Source organism: Trematomus bernacchii, unplaced genomic scaffold (genome assembly GCF_902827165.1).
Source record: "Trematomus bernacchii unplaced genomic scaffold, fTreBer1.1, whole genome shotgun sequence".
Classification (NCBI taxonomy): Eukaryota; Metazoa; Chordata; class Actinopteri; order Perciformes; family Nototheniidae; genus Trematomus; species Trematomus bernacchii.
Genome location: NW_022987739.1, coordinates 21,394,728 through 21,415,168, shown reverse-complemented (window position 1 = coordinate 21,415,168; position 20,441 = coordinate 21,394,728). Strand labels below are relative to the sequence as shown.

Genomic DNA, 20,441 nt, shown 5'->3' with positions numbered 1-20,441 from the left:
GTACTTAAGGAGACTTTGTGTAGTCATATGTTAAGCTTTGTTTGTCAACTTTTTTTTCAAGGCTTTTATTTGTATAAGTGTTGGGGGGTTCCCTTCCCTGTAGTGTGTTACATAATGGGTTTCATTTATCACGCACTTCATATGAGTTCAAATCCCGAAGTGCTACAAGCAGTGAGCATGGAACAATATACATTTAAAAAAAAAAACGGTACACAACACGGTAGAATGAATAAAAAGCAGTAAAAATAAACAACAAAAATAAAAGGCTCTATTGAACAGATGGGTTTTGAGGCCTTTTTTAAAAGCATCCACGGTCTGTGGAGCTCTCATGTGGTCGGGGAGAGCGTTCCACAGACTGGGAGCAGCCGAGCAGAAGGCCCGCTCTCCCATAGGACGGAGGTGGTCCTGGGGGGTTTGAGGAGGTTGGATTTGCTGCATGTAAATGTTCTGACAAGGCTAAACATTTCCCTGCAGAGGGAGTGTCTCCCCAAACGCTGTAACAAGATATGGTTTGATGCTTATGCTTGAACAATTAGACAACTAATGGTCTAATCAGTTCAATTAAAGTAATTCATTCACTTTTAATGGATGTTAAAAACAGATATATCCAAACGTGTCATATCTGAAACTGCATGGCTGTAGTGAGTGCAAACCTCTAACATATTAGTCCCTTTTATACATATTTTATTTTCAAATGATCATGGTTAAGAAGTGCTCAACAAGCAACAGAGCTGTACTTGTCTCTGCTAATGTAACGTTGTCTCTGCATACAACAATCACTGCATTGTGTTATCTGAAATGGTCAAATTAGAACTTGGGTAATACCTCACTCTGGAGAGTTTCTTTTGTTAGTAATTAAGTTTTGACCAAACAGACCAACAGTTACATCACTGCTGAGTCCTTTGTGTGTGTGTGTGAGAGTGGGGGGGGGGGGGGACACAGCAGTGAAGTCATGGCTGGCAGGAAGCCTCTGGAGGGGACAGAGGAGCCAATCAGCAGCAGTGGTCCAGAGCTCTGGCGCCCCCTACAGGCTGTTGTATCATAAACACCACAGTTGAATGTAATCACATTGATAGGTTTAATTTGAGTAGATACATTCATGTACATTATCAATATCAAAAAGGTGGCATTATCAAACAAACATTGATACAAAAACATTTATTTAAACATTTATAAAATCCAGGCCTGAGTTAAAACGATCCAACATACAAACCGTTCACATGAAACATGTACTTCTACCCATATTGGACCTGTCACAAAGGACTAAAGCTAAAGAGCCAAGGACATCAGAAGAATGTAATGTGACGTGGAATTAAAAAAGCACATAACTAAACCTAACACTGGTCCTAAATAAATTACAAAAATATTGCATTTAATATTTGGAGTGCATGTGGATTGTTGTCCTCTAACATTGACCGAGGGTATATTGAGTCTCAACACCCGTTATCCTGAGCTGTAGGGAAGGAGACAAGCATTAAAAGGCACTTAATAGGCAGCTATTAGCATCATTCATTTGAGTTGTGTTAGTCCCCTATTCATCTATCTACAACAAAATCACCATGGTATTATACAGCGCTTTGAAAGGTCACTAGGGGAATTAGTTTGAACCCAGTAAGAAAATGTGTGTGTGAATGCTGACTTGTATATGTAAAAGCCCTTTGAGGGGTTGTAAAGGTTAGATGAATGCAGTGTATTTACAATTTGCAAGATGTTTCAAAACAAAGAAAAAGGGGAACACAAAAGTTGTTCTGAAAAACAATCCCTTCATGACCTCTCAGGGCCTCCGTAGTATGCACCATCTATAAACATGTCTCTAATGCTCTGTCACATTATTGTAAACTCATTCCTTTTATCCATGTGACGATCCTCTAGGAATTACTCCATTTCTTCCAGGTTCTGATGCTCTGAACATAACCTGATTCAGAGCAGAGTAGGTTTCCACAGTGATATACCCCAGTCAAGTGAGCCAGCTTCATGATACCAGAACTATCTGTGATCCAGACCCCCGTGGTCCTTCTCTGCCCCTCACACAGAGGTGGTGTCGGCCCTCAGCGGCGCTCTCTGTGCGTTGGCTCTGGCCTGCTGCTTCTCCTCCTCTCTGCGCTTCCTCTCCTCCAGGTAGCGCCTCACCCTCCGGATGGTCTGGAAGGTGAGCACGGTGCCGACGCCGTACAGAATGGCCGTGATGAGCCCGAACAGAGCCACGGCTGCGTCGGCCCCGCCCACATCGCAGTTCATCCAGGTGTAGCCCCTCCCTCCGTAAATCCTGGCGCGCTGCTGACACACATCAGTGGCGTTCACCTTGATGATGAAGTGCAGGTAGAGCCCCACGGCCACCACGTAGGCCACCGCTCCCACCGCCTGGAACACCAGTGCTCCGTACAGAAGCTTCCGGGACATGTGGTGGGGGGGTTTGTTCCCGGCCACCACGAACAGCAGCGAGAGGACCCCGAGGGTGAGGCAGAAGGGGATCCCCCCGTAGAGGCCCGGCGCCCTCATCAGGCTGTACTGCATGTCCAGCTCCCGCGCCTTCTGCAGCTCCGTGCCCTGCAGGTTGAAGTTGCTGTTCATGTCGAAGCCCCCCAGCCCGCCCCCCGAGGACATGCCCGAGGACACCATGTGGGCTGCAACCAGGCAGATCAGAACCAGGCTGTTGGTGAGGACGGCACAGATCAGCATGATGCCTGGAGGGGGGTCAACACGTGAGACAGGTGAGGAAGGGGGTCACAACATCAGAACAAGTCGTTTGTAGGGATTCGTGAGAAGGCTATGCAATAAAGAGCAATAATTAATGCGAGTGCTGTTCAACAGGATTCCACTATTGTTCTTCAAATCTTTATTCTTCAACTTCTTCTTATTTCAACCAAACTTTGTCCGCTAACTACTTCAGCATACTTTCAGCTACAGAAACCATTCAGCTATTACATTATTCAGCTATTTCAGGACATTGGGGCTATACAGTTTGTTGTTTATACCTTTTTTTACTTTTCTTTGAAGTATTAAGCTTCATCACTATTTTTCCTACTCTTCCAGTAACATTTCACTCTCAATTTGAGCTGTAATCATTTTGATTCAAATAATTTCACTTTCTGCATTTCTCCGCTAAGTTCAGCAACACGCTTACTTGGTTTCTGTAGCTAAAAGCAGCTACAGAGACCATTCAACTAATAACATATTCAGCTTTTTCTTCATTTTCAGCTACATTCAGCAACACATGTACACAGCTTGCCTTACAGCATTCACACGCATTTTCAGCAGGAAATGCATTTTCGAGTTATATGCTTGCCAACCAGTCATGTTGCAGTTTACATTATAAGATAAGATCAAATGTACTTATCTTATATTATTATCATATTAGTGTTTGTTTGTGATACAGAAACAAATAATTGTGAGGATACAGTGTGTGATGTATCACACGTGTGTATATATGTAGGGTTTCAAATAATCATAATAATAATATTTGCTGCTTTTTAACTTCAATTAATTTAGCCTTCCATCTGAAAAAAATATAAAAAATAATTGGAAAATACTTTCCAAAGTTCCCAGAACCCAAGGTGATGCCTTCAAATGTAGTGTTGCCTGACCAACAATACCAATATATATCATTTTGTAATAATAATTGACGAATAGGGTGGGTAGATCATTGTTTTTCACATTCCTAGAGGATTAACTCGTCTTTTACATGAAGTACATGAAAACATTTAGACCAAGGTACCAGGTAATCCAATATGTCCTTTGTTAAAGTTAGCCCTGCAAAGTGTAAACTCAGTAAAAAGAGGCCTGTAAACAGCAGAAACAGGTCCGTCCAGTATTCACAGAAGGAAGAATTAAGACTGTGCCGCAATGAGACTGAAACCAAAGTCCGCCCTGTGACGCAGCAGACAGAGCTTTCATTTTATATTCAACCCACTGTGATCCTTACGTACCTCTCCTGGAGCAAATGTGGGAGCATTTGGACTCGTGGTGCTCCTCTCGAGGGGCTTCCCGTTCCCGCACATGTTTGGGAGGGGGGTCGGTCTCTCTGGGGTAGTATGGGGGTCTGGAGGAAGACCTGAAGCACAGAAACACATACATGATGACACCAGTAATGATTTTAGCTTGTTTACATCTTGGAATTATAACGCCTAAATAAACTAGATGCAATGAAATACGGTTGCATAGCATCTGAGAATATTGTCTGCATATATAATACAGAATAATTCCTGTAAATTAATAATAATAAAACACTGTGGCCCATGTTAATGGTGTTGGGTTGGGCTTGTGTAGGTTAAACTAGAATTAACTATATATTAGTAAACAAAAAAAACAGAAGAATATATGTATTAAAAAACGAATTTGATGAACTCTTGACGTAGGCAGTGGTGGACAAAGTATTCAGGTTCTTTACTTGAGTAAAAACAAATCTGAAATATTTTTATATTTTAAAGCAAAAGGAGCAAATCTTCACATTTAAAAAGTTGGATCTGTGAAACAAAAAATGTCTCTGTTACGCCTCACACCCTCACATATAATGTTGGATGGTGAAACCAAATAATCATATTTTAAAAAGGTTTAATTAAATATTGTGTGTTAAAATCTGAATTTATAAAATTACTAGAGATTAAATCTGTGAAATAAATATTGTGGATTAAATTGGCTTCAAAAAAGTAGTAGAGTAGAAGTTTAAAGTAGTGTAAAATGAAAATACTGGAGTAAAGTAGGCTACAAGTAGGCCAACCTCAAATAAAGTACAGTAGGCTACTTAGTTACTTTCCACCACTGGACATAGGTAGGCCTACTATCAAATGTAATATTACAGGTAAAGCAGAGGGTTTTATGGTATTTAATGAAGTACATTGAACGCACCCGTCATCGTTGGAGTCCCGGTAGTTTCGGTGCTCTCCGTTTCTCTCCCGGTGCTCTCCGTTTCTCTCCCGGTGCTCTCCGTTTCTCTCCCGGTGTCCCCGGTTCGAGCGCGGCGGCTGGCTCATACCTGCTGACCGAAACCGAACAATTGGACACATAAATGACCTTTGAACAATAAACACACTGTAGGCCTACAGGCTAGGCTACTATAAACATGAACAATTATTCAAGAAAAGTGATTTTAATGAAGAATATTTTTGTTATTTAGGCTACATTAATTTCGACCGTTGACATTCGGTTACGCTATAAACGTCAAACAATGTAAGCTTTCGTTTAACCATAGGCTACTGGACATAGTGCTCTAATCGTTATCAACGTGTATTTATAACTGAAACAAACAAACAAACACAACTGTTGTTTACGAGGACTTAAGCTAATGTCAGGCAACGGTGAAGCAGGTTTCACAGGTGGTAAAACAATTAAAATAAAACATGGCTCCGTAGCTTCTAAAAGGCTTCGTTTTACTTAATTAGCTGACAAACGTGTATGTTATAAAGTCTTAAGTCGACCCAACTGTGAAAGATATTACTTACTGTGAATATATGTCGACAAAAGCACTGTAAAGTCCAACTATGACGCCATTTTTCAAATTACTCCGCAGGTATACAGCTCCCCACCCTACCTGGAGGGGGAGGAGGAAGAGGAGGAGGAGGAGGAGGAGGAAGGCGGAAGAGAAGCTACAGGTTCAGATGAGATTTACACAGCTAGAAATTCACAAATAAGGGTTTTTTGGATGAAGGCATTACCACCAGCTCTTCTGAATCAGCCGCTTTGTGTGCTGTCAGCTGAAGAAGAAGCCTCTGTTTATAGTTCTGTTTTAGGGGTGTGGGAGAGCAGCCTCTGTCTGTTGGGGAGGAATGTTGGATTTCTTTTATTAGCAAAGAGATTTACATGCAGCTCCCCAAAGAGTGCTGTGTTCGCTCCATCATTAGCATACTCCCTGCTTGGAATCACACATTCCCAAGTTATTATACAATATGTAGGCTGCTCAGCTCACACTGTTTATTGCTCATGAACTCATATTTTCTAAGTGGCTGGCTTGCTGAAAACCAACAATGCAAGTAGTCGATAAAGCGAAAGCCAGATAGCCTACATTTCTTTTAGTCATATCAACCAAAAATGACCAACATTTACTAGTTGCAGCTTCTCCAATGTGAGGATTTATGTTATTTTTCAGTTATATTAGCTAAAGTTACAGATAAAGAAAATGTTGCTGTAGAAGCAAATATAGGTTGGCCTAAAGTTAAAGGGGGGGAAATCAATTATAAGAGGGAGCATTATATAAAACTTAAAGAAATGTAAAAAATATATAAAGCATACAACAGTAGTTAGGAAAAGTGACGTTGGTGTCTTGTGATTAGTAGTATTCAGCCTAGTATATTCAAACAGCATGCAGGCCAGATTAAGTAATGACACTAATGTGGGTCGATGATAGTAGATATGATAGTAATAATTAGTATACTGAAAATATAGTTTTCTGACTGTTAAATAAAATACATCCCCTCTGGCTGTGTCAAATGAATACAATTTAAAGACAAAACAAGTAATACATTAATCCATAAAGAGTTTGGAAGACAGGGGTTGTTGAAACAGGATTCACATTTAGGACAGACATCCAAGTCTGTTTAATATTAAGAATAATTGAATCCCTGGTTCCAAACAAGCACTTTAGTTCTTTGATTAGTGCACCTTTTTTGTGCCATAAAAGTGTCAGTTTTGTTGAACAGTAGAAATAAAAGGGAATCTCTTGGACATACTAAAATAGTTTAACAACAATAATATATGAGCATTGACTAGCAAAATAGCCTCACAAATTCCTGATTCTAAATTATTGTCCAAAGTAAAATTGTTTAGATTAATATTTTTGTTTATAATCCTGCTCGATTTTTTTTTACACCATGTATCGGACTTTATATGGTTTTAAATTATTTACAACAAAATACAATGAATTTCCACTGGGCGGCAGCAGTCAAAAACCGAGGATGTTGTGACACTGAAATACTTCCGGGTTGTGGCTCTGGTAGGTAAACAATAACTTGAGGGCAAAACCACTGACACACGTTTCTATTTTGTGGCTGAAAAACTAGAATTGTGCAACTTTTGCCAACAAGGTAGTGGTCCTATTGTTTTCTGGAAACACATTAAGCCTCCGTGCGGTCATGCTGTTCCTCCGGAGGGCTGCCCTCAGCTGCAGAGGTCTGACAGGTCTGCGCTGCATGCCTACCGGCTTCACCGCCTCCAGAACCACCGCTACATACATCCAGGGCCAGAGCCCGGAACCACGTATCAGAGAATACTTCTACTATATTGACCACCAAGGACAGGTGGGTAAACTGACACAAAACACAACCTTAAAAAAACTTGAATGCAATATATTGTCCTGCTAGCATGACAGTTCTGTGTGTGCTCCACTCCACAGCTTTTCCTCGATGAAACTAAAGTGAAGAACTTTGTCACCTGCTTCAAAGGTAAAAAATAAACACAGCCCATAAAGAGATTGAAGCTTGGAAGTTTGCCCAAATGCATCCTTACCCTTGAACTAATCAATCTCCCCATATGGTTCCACCAAATATATTTTAATGTCAGTGTAAAACAGTCTGACAGTTTGCACATAAGGTAGATAATGTGCATGTTTGCCACAGGTAAATATGAAGTAGTTAGCATTAGTTCTTCTGCATGTTAGTTTGAGAAAAATAAGAATAGAACCAATAAAATGTGATCACTTTTGAGGAATATTCAACATGTAATCACAATTACAATTCTTTTTTTTCAGGTTTTTAATAACATGACAATCTCAATAGAAGCAGTTTTCAATGTGTTTTTTTATTGTATTAATGTGAACAAATTCAATCGGAAGACTAAAACCACAATGTGTACCCTGTGTGTGGCCTCCAGCTCTAAACCTTAACCCATTGGTTCTTACAGAGGACCTGAATCCTTAAAACAGCTCATAAATATTCTGTAACAAACACACAACTCCTCCCTGTAGTTTTGAGCAAAGAAATTAGAGGATCATTAGTTGGGGACTATTTTGAGCACCAGATGAATCCACATTTGATACTGTAGTGGGTATATTTGTAGCAGCAGAAAAGTGTTTGTATGATTTGGTTAAAATAAACTAGTGTGTGGGTGATCATGTTAAAGAAAGAAACATCTAGTGCAATGATTGGTTTAATGTTGGCCTTAATTGTTTAATGACATTTGTTAAAATAAGAAAAACTGAATATTACAAAGTCACTCAAGCTTGGATCATGCAGGACCCACCTTAAAGCCGTTCTGATGTCAGGGAATGTTGAGTTTTAGTGATGCATATTCCTAAATATTTGCTAAACAAATGACTGCAAGTTTACGTGTGAAACCAGTGCTGATGCCTTCAATATATTTCATGTAATATATGTGACCTTTTTTTTTTAGAGCAACACTCATCCCTGTTTTTTTACTTCCAGACGTAAAGTTCCTGGTGTTCTTCTTTAGTCGTCTGCGTTCAAATCAGAGTGGTCGTTACGAGGAGGACTTCCCCTTCTTGTCCCTGTGTGGCAGGGAGAGGAACTTTGTGCGCTGCGACGACCGCCCGGTGGTCTTCACCCACCTGCTGCAGAGTCCTGCGGGGGCCCCGGGAGTCCCTGGAGATCAGGAGCTGCTGTCATTCTGCGGTGGCGCGGATAAGCTGTCTGCCCCGTTCCGCCCAGAGACACTGTACATGCACCCTGTCAGCGGACGACTCTACCACCCCTGCTCAGAGCGTGATGGGGGGGTCGGCCTGGTCCGGTCTGCTCTGGCAATTGAGCTCAGCCCATTTTTTGTTTATGCATCGGAGCACAGCGAATCAGGACAGCCAACGCACTTTCTCTGGGGTAGACAGAAGCACACATTAACCAATGAGCTCGCAGGATGCTTCCCAACTGTGGAGAAGGGCAGTGGAGAGCAGGATGAGCTGGGATAATGACCAAATTAGTCAAAGGTGTGCATTACATTTTGAAATGCTGTCCAGATCAGCCGTCAGGGTCCCATACGGGCAACTGGAGACGACTACGTCCTCACAGTGGGGATCACAATGTGACCGTTACTGTTTGAAGTCTGAGCTGATGTGTTTTCCAACACTACTGTATGCGGTTTGAGAGATTAATGGGAATTATATTTATCGTTTTGAAGTGGTATAAATATTCAGTATTTCACAATTAAAAAATCAGAGGCTTGCTTATAGGTTGTGGCACCTGTCAATCATCTCAAACCTATTCATCCTCAATTTGTTATGTTGTGTTTGACAGTCATTATCCTCTTAAGAAAGATTTAAGAAAGGTAACCTCGCATATAGAGTACAGATGATTATACATCTAACTTAAAAAAACAACAGAAAAACCCCTGATGAATGCTTATCCTACATGGATATAACATATAATATATCATTTTTATAAAATACTAATACTTAATACAGTATTGGATTTAATAAATAATATAAAGATTGTATACAGTGTTGCAGTTGCTTAGAAATAGTATTTAATATTTTTGAAAAACAATAAAAACTACTGAATGAACCTTACATGTCATGTTTAATTTGAATCCTTGACAACAAATATTTGAACTGAAAGTGCTTCTGCAGATTTTGCCAGCCGACCCTGAAAGTAACAAAAAACCTTTAATCAATTGTTTGGAATCCTAAGGTACTTGCAATACAATTGTGATTTCCCTTTTATTCTGTTGTAGCCATGCTTTAACTTCCCTACACTTTTCTAAAGCAGACAATTATTTGGAGTTTCTTGTTTTTGATACTAAAGTACAATTTATATTTGTACTTTTACATTTTTATATATTATATATGTATTTCGTCATGATGAACTGTCTCTGGAAAAGGTCAAACAAATAAGAAAAGTAAATTATATAAATATTGTACATGTACATATACATGTTGTGTAAACGCATAAGACGTGACCTGAACGAACTTTGTTTCTTGCTTATAGGCACGTGCTTTTCGGGAAACGCTCTTTTAAGACACATTACATTATTAACTGCACACAGTCTAATTAAATAGTGTTTACGTAAAGGTGCCTGTCAAAACTGGAATGACAGCAGTGTTGCTCTAACAACACACCCGCTCCTTTCCCGCGGGCTGTTTTCTAGAGAAGGAGTCTTGAAAAACTGCAAGTCCCAGAGATCCCCGCATCAGTGAACCTCCAGCCGGGGCTTCAATAACATGGCAGCGCCGTCCAGCAACACATGCGGGCTCACGGAGCGCTCTATCCGGGAGCGGGTCCCCCCTCTGCTCACCGACCTGTACCAGGTAACCATGGCGTACGCGTACTGGCGGACCGGGCGGCACCAGGAGCCCGCCGTGTTCGAGCTCTTCTTCAGGAACAACCCTTTCGGCGGAGGCTTCACGCTGTTCGCCGGGCTGCAAGACTGTCTGCTGTTCCTGCGCAGTTTTCGCTTCACAGACGAAGGTGAGGAAGTCAATTTGGACTTTATTACCTCCGTTAATATCATTTATTCAGTAGCGAATGACCAACTCGTTTTAATGTTGTTTCATCATCTGCATGATGTAACTTTCTTCCTAAATCTTTCCGCACTACCGCTGTGGTTGCGCAATACCGTGCGACCCCTGGGGGGGTGGGGTATCAATGAGACATGGTGGATGTCGGTGGAGTATTTCTGTGAACTTTGACTTTTACATGATCTGAATTTTAGCATACGAAAATAATCTGTAATCTCCTGTGTGAAGTGAACACACTGCATACCAAGAGAGTTAAATGAAACTCTACTTCTGGCTCAAAGTCAAATGCATACATACTGCTTTAATTGATTTATTAGCAATATAAAAAGTTGTATTTTATAGCTCTGATAAATAACAAGGGGAGAAAAACACTTTGCAATCTTTATTAGTGTGAATGCTGTTCAACAGTTTCCCCACTATTGCTCTTCAAATCTTTATTCTTCAACTTCTTATTTAGTGTGAATGCTGTTCAACAGCATTCACACTATTGTTCTTCTTTTCTTTAATCTTCTTATTTCACCCAATTTTGTGCCGTTGAATAACTTCAGCCTACTTTCAGCTACAGAAACCATTCAAATAAAAAAATATTCAGCCTGTTCAGCACATGATGGGACACTTTAAAGTGGACCTATCATGCTATATTTGAACAATATATATTGTAGGGCCATACCCCATACCTATATAAAGTATATCAATATCATTTTTTTTTTTTTTCAAAATACCAAACAGATCCTGCATTTTAGCCATGCCTCATTTCGCATGCTCTTTCCAGCCATGTTTTTGCAGGGGGCTGATTCTGTGAGCTGCAGCTGACCACGCCCCCCTGCAGGAGAGGTGCTCTGATCAGCTGCTGGGCTGTCAGAAGAGGGGGAGAAAAATAGATCTCCGTCCTCCGTGTTTTATTATATTATTATATAGAGTCGTTATTAATTTGTTTTAAAGCTCAATAAATAACAAAGAAGACCTTTGACCGGCACTTTTCTAATTTTGTCCGGAAGATTTAAACTTTAACGGACATCTTGACCGGCGAAAGAAAACCTAACTGAAACTCTGCCGCACGGTCCCCTCGTTCCTTGGAAGAGGCGGAGAGGTGGGTGTTTGTCATCTGCTGGTGGACTAACCGGAGAGAATTATGGCGCATTTCCACTACACGGCCTCGCTCGGCCTCGCTCGGTATGGCTAGGCCTCGTTAGGACTGGCTCACTTTATGGCGCATTTCCATTACAGTTTAGGAACTGGGGTAGTATCTATAGTAACGCAGTGTAGGCGGAGCCGTGACGTCATCTTCAATGAGAACCCCAGAAAAACAACACAGCCGTTAGCTGTTAGCACTCAGAGCTCACAGCTCCTCATATATGTTCAGAAACTAGACAAAAGTTAAACAAGTACAAACCACAGACTGCCTGTGTCATGGCGAATACAGTCGCTGCTTTATTTATGTGTGTATAGGCCGTTGTTGTGAGTGTGGACGGTCGGAGCATATACTGCGTTAGCTTAGCCAATCTCCATTTAGAAAACACGCATTTTAAAAGGTTTTTCGCCTGCCGTCTGTCTGCAGACTTGTCAAAGCATTAATTCATGGTTTTTACTAACCGGTATCAGTATGTTGTTACTTCGGCATCATTTTGAAACGTGTATTACAATTAAATCACGGTCAAATATGTCCATCTTGTTGTAGTTGTAGCCCCCTTGCCAGCGATTCTCTCTCTAGTTTAGCATACTCAGCCCGACTCAGCCTCGTTGTCTCTGGCCCTAGACCCACGATTTTATGAGGCCAGAAAAACTGTGAATTAGGACCCGCCGGCCGGTACTAGGCCAAGTGGAAACGCAACCAAAAACGGGCCGCTGACGTCACAGCCCTCTTAAACCGTGCTCCGCGCTGTAGTGGAAACGCGCCATTACAGTGCTTGCCTCGACGGGGAGGGATTGCATTGAATTACAGCAGCGGGAGCAAACGCTTGCCTCAGGGAGGGAGAAAAAGACCCACAGCGGAGAATAAACAGAAGGGCAACCATGCGCGGGAAGTCTTCTTCGCTGCTTTTGTGGCAGACTACAGCGCCACTTACAGGCCTGGCATATGTACTACAGCGTCTCCAGCGCTTTCGAGCGGCAATGGCCGGCCGTGGCCCAACCCCACATTCCCCTGATAGGTGGACAGTTGGCCCAATAGCCGTAGCGCCACCGTCCTGACGTCAGTAAAGTGTTCAAATCTGGATCAGTTTTTATCAGATCCGTTGCAGCCCTGTTTTTTGAGATTTGGGTATGGAGGAAAATAGAGAGGGTTGTGTTTTCTGACACTTGGTGAGTTCCCTGGAACACCGGGGACACATATTCATGTATAAAAGACGTACAAAAGTGTATTTTGCATGATAGGTCCCCTTTAAATGTTTTCTAAACTTTTTTTTTAATAAAAAAAAAAGATTCCAATGTTACAATGCGTATCTATGGGACGGACTCTTCAGAGCTAGAGTGTGTTATTATTAGTCTGGCCTGCTCAATTCCCTTCATCATATAAAACTGACGCACTGTTCTGCCCAATAGTGATCTGAGTGACAAAAAGTGCACCAAGCTGCCCAATAAATAAATCAATTGTAAATGTCCCCTCTGTGGGACGAATAAAGGTATTCTGATTCTGAATAGACGCCCATGTTAAATTTGTCCAGATCTTTCTTCATACAAGAAAGAAGTCAAATTGGGGAGGTTTTTGCCCCGGGGAAGTCGCGGAGAGACGGAGCGGCTGCACGTTGTTGCTCGGGCTGGGGCCTCCTTTTCCACCTGTCCAGTTTGTGCTGTGGCGGGGACCTGCTTCCACTTGTTGTGTGCGGCTGTGCTGGCGAGATTTTGCCCCGGGGACGTAACGGAGAGGCCGGAGCGGCTCCGCGTTCGGGCTGCGGCCTGCTTTACACCTGCTGTAGCGGAGGCCTGTATCCACCTGCTCCACCTGTCGTGCTCTACGGTGCCGAGGAGGTTTTACCACGGGGATATCGCGGAAAGACCGGAGCGCCTCTACGTTTCAGGCTGCACCTGCTTCGCCTATCCTATACTGCTGTGGTGAGGAGGATCTTCACCGGGGACATAGCGGAGAGACCGGAGCGCCTCTACGTCTCGAGCTGGGCCTGCTTCGCCTATCCTATACTGCTGTGCTGAGGAGGATTTGCACCGGGGATATCGCGGAGAGACCGGAGCGCCTCCACGTTTCGGGCCTGCTTGCGTGCCTATACGGATGCTGTGCTGGTCTGGGAAAATGGCCCCTATCGTGATTCTGCTATGCCTGTTAGCTATTTTGGACAATGAGAAGTTCTCTCGTCATCCTGAGAAGTCGACTGGATTCAGGTCTGTTCTGCCGCCCGCAGTGGACATCCCCTGTAAAGGTTCGGATGTGTTACACAAACAATTACTGGTTGCCTTGTCACAGACATTCAGTTCGACAAATTATGTTTGTCTTTCTCACTTGCCTGCTATGATGGTTGTTCAGGACTGCTTCTTGAGCTCAAATCTCACTTTCGCAGAGTTTGCTGGTGATTTTAAAGCAGATGACAATGTATGTGTGTCGATTAAGAGGAAAAGGTGCCTGGTTTTCTTGTTATTATTGCTATCAGGGAATGTACAACTTAACCCTGGACCGCCCAGTAGTAGTAGTCAGATAGCTACTCCTGCTGATTTTAATTCTAGGTCTGGGTTGGGATTCATTCACTTAAATGTGCGCAGTCTGTTACCTAAGTTAGATTTTGTCTGCTTTTGGGCGAGCTCAACTGACGCTGATGTCATTGTCTTCAGAAACGTGGCTAAATAAATCTATTTTGACCTCTGACATCTACTTAAATGGTTATAGTGTATATCGTACCGACCGTCCTAAAAAAGGTGGTGGCGTTGCCATTTATGTGAAAAATAAGTTTTGTGTAACCAAGATGGTTTCCAAATCAATCAGTAAACAACTAGAATTTTTAGCCTTAAATATCGAAGTAGCAAAGGGTCAACAGGTCATGGTGGTGGGCTGCTACAGACCCCCCTCAGCTGTCAAGGACTCTTTATCTTCATTGGCAAAACTTTTATCTCAACTTGACTACAAGGAAATAGTGCTGCTTGGTGATTTTAATTGGGACTGGTTAACTTCTGTGTCAGAGGATTTTAAAAACCTTTGTATCTCTTTGAATGTAACTCAGATTGTAGACAGTCCTACTCGCCCTAACATTAAGTTCCCAAATAAATCCTCCTTAATTGATCTCATCTTAACTAATGTGCCCCATAAATACTCATCTGTGGGAGTATTTGCTAACGATGTGAGTGACCACTGTGTTGTAGCCACAATTAGGGACACAAAAGCCCAAAAGGGTAAACCTCGTATTATCATAAAGAGAGACACTAAACATTTGTGGAGCAGGGTTTTGTTCATGATCTGTCTGGTTTTGATTGGGAAAAAAACGATCTGTGTGCTGATGTTGAGACTGCATGGTCTTATTTTCATCTTGGTTTTATGGAAATTATAGATAGACATGCACCCCTGCGTACATTTAGAGTGAAGGGACGAGACAATCCTTGGTTTTCTGCTGAATTGTCTAGTCTCCTACATGAGAGAAACAAGTCCTGGGCAAAGGCTAGGAAATCAGGCTCAGAGGTAGAATGGCTTCATTTTAGGCAGCTAAGGAATAGCTTTACATCTCAAATCAAAAGTGCTAAATCTAAGTATTATCTGTCAGTTACTACAAACAACCTGAACAACCCTAGAAAATTCTGGAAAGCCATAAAATCGATATCCACCGGTGATATCCGTAATGAGCTACCTCCGTGCCTTACCACAGCATCTGGCTCTATATCGGACAGGGCCACTATGTTAAATTGTTTTAATGAGCATTTTGTGTCCTATGGCTCTCTGTTTGATTCTGTTTCTAACTGCTTCTGTGAACACCACAGTCGGTGACTCTGAACAATGTGGTCTGGAAAACCCCTTCAGTTTTACTCCTTTTACTGTTGATGTTGTTCGTGAAGTCTTAACCAAGCTAGATCCTAAGAAACCGGCTGGCCCGGACAACGTAGAACCTTTCTTTTTAAAGATAGCTGCAGATTTTATTGCACCACCTCTTACTTCTCTTTTTAACCTCTCTCTCAACACGAACAAAATCCCAAAAGTATGGAAGTCAGCTTATGTCCTGCCACTACTAAAAGGAGGGGAGGCCACCTTATTAAACAACTATAGACCCATCTCCAAATTGTCAGTTCTGGCCAGGGGCGGACTGGGACTAGAATTCAGCCCTGGAAACTGACCCAGTCCGGCCACATGAAATGTCAACGGGGGGGCATCAGAAAAAAAAATACAGTACTATTAGTTATTAGAAATCAGCTGTTTATTAGGCTGCATTCATGCAGTTCAAGGGATAATTGTCACCCACTTCTTGCTCTTGCCCTGCACTTGTATGTGCCAGTTGAGCTGGTTCTTCCACCAACTCAACTCTCTGTCCCTCATCATGAACGCAGGAGGCTGGCTGTATATCTGAACTCGCGCCCTCATCATTCTCTTCATCATCTTGCACTTGTTCTGCTGATGATAGTGCTTGTAGCAGCGCAGCTGCCAAAAAGGTCTGTCAATTTGCGACATTTATATGCTTCACCTGCGAGTGACTTCACCTTTTTTTTCTCTTGCCTTCTCAGCCCCTCTTTTCGTTTTCTCTGATTTTTATCCATGTTTTTTCATTCTCCCTGTCTGCCACGGCGTCTACCCTGCTGAAAAAAACAGCGTCGACCAACTTAGCTGGTCAGGCTGGTCAACCAACCTGACCAACTGAGTTGACCAGACTGGCTGGTTTAGAGGGGTTTTGGACACTTTAGCTGGCCAGGATGGCTGGTTCAGCTGGTGCACCAGCTAAACCAGCTGAACCAGCTAAACCAGCTGAACCAGCTAAACCAGCTAAACCAGCTAAACCAGCCATCCTGGCCAGCTAAAAAAAACAGCATCCATCTATCACCAGTTTATGTTTAATAAATAATAGTATTAAATATACCATGCTGGAAGCTATACCAGGATTCCAGGTGACCAGCATACATTGTTTAAATACTGGTATGATTATTTAAACTAGAGAACATAAATATATTACAAAGATTCATTGTGTCATGTATTCTGGTATCTACAAAAATAAAGACATTGTATAGTGTTCATAACAGTATTTTATAAATAGCAATAAATAGTAGTTAATATAATAAAATACACAGTAACAATACAAATAACAACCAACCTGCAAATCAACCTCAAAATAAATATATTATCTAAAACAGGTGGATTTGATTTAAAATAAAAGTAATAAATAGAATTCAATATTTAAATGGTAACGAAAACACTAACACTATGAGAAAAAGGCCGTCAGCGCAACTTAAATGATGACGTTAAACCATTTTTTTAAAGGGCCGGCCGGCCGTCAACGGCCCTTGAGGACCGGCCGTTCTGTGGTTCTCCAGATTCTACAGATGGCCAGTCCGCCCCTGGTTCTGGCCAAGGTTCTTGAAAGCCTAGTGAGTGAGCAGGTAAAGGTGTTTTTATTAGGGCTGTGTATTTTTTGTCCTCGGCCGCCCCGTAGTTTCAGAGCGCATCGAGTTTAAAATACCATCTACAAGCTGATGCTGACAGCCCCGCTCCTACCGCCCGCTTGTGGCAGACCACACTTCCACGCTCACCGGCAGGCCCGGACTGACCATCGGGAGGACCGGGAGGGTGGTATGTGTGGGGTGAGCAAGGCACACCTTACGTGTTGTTGTTGTTGTTAGCATCTGGTGCTAGCTAGCTGCGCTAACGGATATAAGGAGCTGTTTCAATGAAAACAGAGGAGCGACATTTCGCCGACAACTGCGCCGAGCACTTGACTTTATGCAGGTAGCCAGACAGTGGGACATTGTACGAAAAGTCAGCACACTCAGCACGGATAGTGCCCGCAACATGATTGCAGCGTCCAGGCAGCTCCCGTTCGAGCATATATGCCTTGAGCTGCACATAGCTCCAACGATCCATCACAGTCTCTCCACACACACACACACACACACACACACACACACACACACACACACACACACACACACACACACACACACACACACACACACACACACACACACACACACACACACACACACACACACACACACACACACTTTGTATTGTATGAGAGAGGTTCTAGGTTGAATTGAGGCGAATATTTGTAATGTTCAGAGGTTGTTGTGTTTAATATTCATTAGAATATTTGTCATTGTTCAAATGATAATAAACAAACATATAAAGCATATTTGTCCACTCATATGTTGATAAGAGTATTAAAAACTTGAAAAATATCCCTCTAAGGTACATTTAGAACAGATACAAAATGTGCGATTCATTTGCGATTAATCGCGATTAACTATGGACAATCATGCGATTAAATATTTTAATCGACTGACAGCTCTAGTTTTTATGTAACAATGACATCCTGTCTAAACATCAGTCAGGCTTCAGAAAGCAACATAGCACCATCACTGCCACAATGAAAGTGGTAAATGATATTACGAGTATTTTAGATAATAAGCAGAGTTGTGCAGCTCTATTTGTTGACCTATCCAAAGCGTTTGATACCGTCGATCATCGCATCTTGAAGCAGAGGCTAGTCAGTATTGGCTTATCCTGCCATGCAGTGGGGTGGTTTGTGAACTACCTCTCTGAAAGGTCCCAATGTGTTCACTTTGATGGGCTGTCTTCTGAATGGTTAAACATCACTAATGGTGTACCACAAGGTTCAGTTTTAGGTCCGCTATTATTCTCTATCTATATTAATAGTTTAGGTGAAAATGTCGAAGGAGCAACCTTACATTTTTATGCGGACGATACCGTTATGTACTGTGCAGGTCCCTCGATTAACGAGGCTGTTGTTAAATTACAGGCTGTTTTTAACATTATTCAGGCTCAGCTCTCTGAGTTTAAGCTTCTTTTAAATGTGGATAAAACCAAGGTAATGCTCTTTTCTAAAGCTAAAAATACACCAGAGACTGCTTTGGATATTGTAACTACGCAAGGAATACAACTTGAAGTGGTTGCCTGTTACAAATACCTGGGTATCTGGCTTGATGACTGTCTCACTTTTAAATTTCATGTAAATAACCTGCTTAAACTGAGGGTTAGGCTAGGTTTCTTTTACAGAAATAAGTCCTGTTTCTCGCTTGAGGCCAGAAAAAGGCTAGTCACTGTGACCTTTTTACCTGTGCTGGACTATGGTGATTTGTTATATATGAATGCACCTGCCAATTACCTGAGCAAGTTAGATGCTGCGTATCACAGTGCACTGAGATTTTTGACAAATTGTAAAGCACTTACGCATCACTGTACACTGTATACCAAGGCGGTTTTGCCATCACTTACTGTACGGAGGCTCAGTCACTGGTACATTTTCATTTACAAAGCCATGTTGGATAAACTACCATCTTATATCTGCTCCCTGATCTCTCGGCGAATTGAAAGTAGTTATTGCCTGAGATCGCATGCTGTGGTTTTATTAAATGTGCCAAGTGCTAGGACTGTCTTAGGGAAGAAAGCTTTTAGATGTGCAGCTCCACTAACTTGGAACAGTCTGCAAAAAGAATGGAAAATTAGTAATCTGGTACCACTACATGTTTTTAAAGCTCGGTTGGATGCTACACAATCAGATGCTGTTGGTACCTGTACATGTGGATAGATATGCAAATTGTAATCCCATTGTAATTTTTGCTGTATGATGTCCTTTTGTTGTTCTGTTGTTTATGTTTTTATGTCTTCATGTGGAACCTACTGCTGCAGGTCTCCCTTGAAAAAGAGATCAATGATCTCAATGGGATTTCACCTGGATAAATAAAGGTTTTTGAATTTAGACCATCTGCTGTCATGTCCACATTTAACACACAAAACACAAAACAACAACACAGATTCGTTCATCAGGGCTCTCTGATGCTCACGGTCAGGTCATTCTTTTGATAGGAGCCATCGTTTTTTAACAGGAGGCAAAATTGTCAGATATAATCCTCAATGCATTCTGAATGAGCCACCCTCTGCTGCTGCAGGTGACCGCGGTAACCTAGTTACTACTTATACAACTACTACTACTACTACTACTCCAACTACTACTACTACTACTAGTACTTATACTACTAACACCACTTCTACTCATACAACTACTACTACAACTACTAATACAACTACTACTAGTACACCTACTTATACTACTACTACTACAGCTACTACCACTACTGCTACTGCTACTACTACTAGTACAGCTACTACTACTACTGCTACTATTATTACTACTTCTAATACAACTTCAACTGCTACTACTACTACTACTACTACTACTACTACTACTTAAGCTACTACTACTACTACTTGTACTTACAGTATACTAATACGTATATTTGATATCTTACTCCTTCAGCCTACTTTCAGCTACAGAAACAAATGTACACAGTTTACAGCATTCACACGCATTTTCAGCAGGAAATGCATTCTCTAGTTTGCAGTATAAATCTTGCATTCATTTACCAAAGTAAAAGTACATAAGCATACAACTAGAAAAAACAACAGTATACTGTATTTCTCTTTAAGTTTACATGAACGCAGCATTTTAGTTGTAGCCGGTTGGGTACAATCTGCAACAATGCGTACATTTCTTGGACATTATTACATGTTTTGGATGTTTAATCTTAATCTGTGAAGTAACTGTAGTTGTCATTTTCATGTAGTACATTAAAGAGTACAATGTGCTTACTCTACACGATACTATACTATTTCCTACTGAAATGTAGTGAAGGAGAAGTATTACGCTACAATATAAAATGGAAAATACTTAAAGGGACCCTATTATGCATTTTTGGGGTTTTATTCAGGTTTGTGTTCACTCCAGAGGGAGTTTCTCTCCCACACCCTCCCCCCCTGCCTGAAACGCATCCATTGCACTCCTTTGTTTACTTCCGTTACATAATGACATCACTACCTAGCACTCACTCTTTTATTGGCTAGCACTCCAACAAATTGTAAGTGATAGGCTAAGTGGTGGGACAGCACTAAGCGGTT

At 41.7% G+C, this 20,441-nt stretch overlaps 3 protein-coding genes across 5 annotated transcripts in view; 2 read left to right on the top strand and 1 right to left on the bottom strand.

Annotated features, from left to right (window-relative positions):
* Positions 1 to 1,054: 1,054 nt before the first annotated feature.
* si:ch211-191a24.4 (uncharacterized protein LOC100150331 homolog) lies at positions 1,055 to 5,650 on the bottom strand. Of its 2 annotated transcripts, none has more exons than XM_034147775.1 (4): positions 5,439 to 5,650; positions 4,846 to 4,972; positions 3,927 to 4,051; positions 1,055 to 2,684 (listed from the first exon to the last, which is right to left on the bottom strand). In XM_034147775.1, the coding sequence occupies exons 2-4, from the start codon at positions 4,968 to 4,970 to the stop codon at positions 2,026 to 2,028; spliced, it is 909 nt and encodes a 302-aa protein (XP_034003666.1). In that variant the 5' UTR covers positions 4,971 to 4,972; positions 5,439 to 5,650; the 3' UTR covers positions 1,055 to 2,025. The 2 variants fall into 2 exon arrangements, with proteins under 2 accessions (XP_034003666.1, XP_034003664.1); XM_034147773.1 differs by having other exon boundaries at positions 4,846 to 4,975; positions 5,439 to 5,603.
* Positions 5,651 to 6,923: 1,273 nt separating this feature from the next.
* Positions 6,924 to 9,445, top strand: cunh8orf82 (chromosome unknown C8orf82 homolog). 2 transcript variants are annotated; one of them, XM_034146251.1, is made up of 4 exons: positions 6,924 to 7,229; positions 7,325 to 7,373; positions 8,352 to 8,866; positions 8,897 to 9,445. In XM_034146251.1, exons 1-3 carry the CDS (start codon positions 7,065 to 7,067, stop codon positions 8,846 to 8,848), a joined length of 711 nt encoding a protein of 236 aa, XP_034002142.1. In that variant the 5' UTR covers positions 6,924 to 7,064; the 3' UTR covers positions 8,849 to 8,866; positions 8,897 to 9,445. The 2 variants fall into 2 exon arrangements, with proteins under 2 accessions (XP_034002142.1, XP_034002141.1); XM_034146250.1 differs by having other exon boundaries at positions 8,352 to 9,445.
* Positions 9,446 to 9,841: 396 nt separating this feature from the next.
* The window catches only part of naprt (nicotinate phosphoribosyltransferase), a 31,139-nt gene continuing 20,539 nt past the window's right edge, over positions 9,842 to 20,441 (top strand). Inside the window, exon 1 of the mRNA XM_034147270.1 lies at positions 9,842 to 10,343. Coding sequence (XP_034003161.1) covers positions 10,097 to 10,343 — 247 coding nt within the window. The 5' untranslated portion in view covers positions 9,842 to 10,096. The remainder of the gene's footprint in view (positions 10,344 to 20,441) is intronic.

Coding starts and splice junctions, on each gene's coding strand:
- cunh8orf82 (XM_034146251.1), top strand. CDS start 7,065: ATGCTGTTCCTCCGGAGGGCTGCCCTCAGCTGCAGAGGTCTGACAGGT. Junction 7,230..7,324: donor ATATTGACCACCAAGGACAG/GTGGGTAAACTG, acceptor TCCACTCCACAG/CTTTTCCTCGATGAAACTAA. Junction 7,374..8,351: donor CTTTGTCACCTGCTTCAAAG/GTAAAAAATAAA, acceptor TTTTACTTCCAG/ACGTAAAGTTCCTGGTGTTC.
- si:ch211-191a24.4 (XM_034147775.1), bottom strand. CDS start 4,970: ATGAGCCAGCCGCCGCGCTCGAACCGGGGACACCGGGAGAGAAACGGA. Junction 4,052..4,845: donor CGGGACTCCAACGATGACGG/GTGCGTTCAATG, acceptor TCTGTGCTTCAG/GTCTTCCTCCAGACCCCCAT. Junction 2,685..3,926: donor CCACATTTGCTCCAGGAGAG/GTACGTAAGGAT, acceptor ACCCCCCTCCAG/GCATCATGCTGATCTGTGCC.